At 57.0% G+C, this 442-nt stretch overlaps 1 protein-coding gene across 1 annotated transcript in view; it reads right to left on the bottom strand.

Moving 5' to 3' along the window:
- Nucleotides 1-359: 359 nt before the first annotated feature.
- Nucleotides 360-442, bottom strand: part of LOC104275800 (protein FAM181A-like) — an 856-nt gene continuing 773 nt past the window's right edge. Inside the window, 1 exon segment of the mRNA XM_009871854.1 lies at nt 360-442. This exon segment is cut by the window's right edge and continues 29 nt beyond it. Coding sequence (XP_009870156.1) covers nt 360-442 — 83 coding nt within the window.

The raw sequence follows: 442 nt of genomic DNA, 5'->3' as shown, positions 1-442 counted from the left end.
TGGAAGAGGTCTCCTAGGTGTTACAAGTGCGGCTGTGAATGGTTCACAGCCCTGCTTGCCGCGGCTCAGACAATGCCCGTCGATGAAAGAGCCCTGGTTTGCCTCATGCTCTGTGCCACCAGCTTTGTAAGGCTTATTCCCGATTTACACCCGTGTGCTGAGAGGAGAGTGGAGCCCAAGCAGCTTCCCAATAGTTATGAATCTGCTCCAGCCCGCCCACGAGGAAGAGGGTGCAATCGCTGGCCTCCTTCCCCACACCGCCTCACGCTCCCAGCAGCTCACGCCTGGTGCCCAGCTGGGCCTTTTAATTCGTGCTCAGGAGCTGTCGAGTTCAGCGTGACTCCGAAAACCCGCCCTGGCTAAAGATAGCTGAAAACATTGAAGATCGGCGGGGGGATAGCAGGCTTGGTGGGGATGGGTTTCAAAACCACAGGCCTGTAGA

The sequence above is a fragment of the Apaloderma vittatum genome, unplaced genomic scaffold (genome assembly GCF_000703405.1).
Source record: "Apaloderma vittatum isolate BGI_N311 unplaced genomic scaffold, ASM70340v1 scaffold32290, whole genome shotgun sequence".
Lineage (NCBI taxonomy): Eukaryota > Metazoa > Chordata > Aves > Trogoniformes > Trogonidae > Apaloderma > Apaloderma vittatum.
The sequence above is the reverse complement of the archived record's forward strand: the minus strand, read 5'-3'. Positions and strand labels throughout refer to the sequence as shown.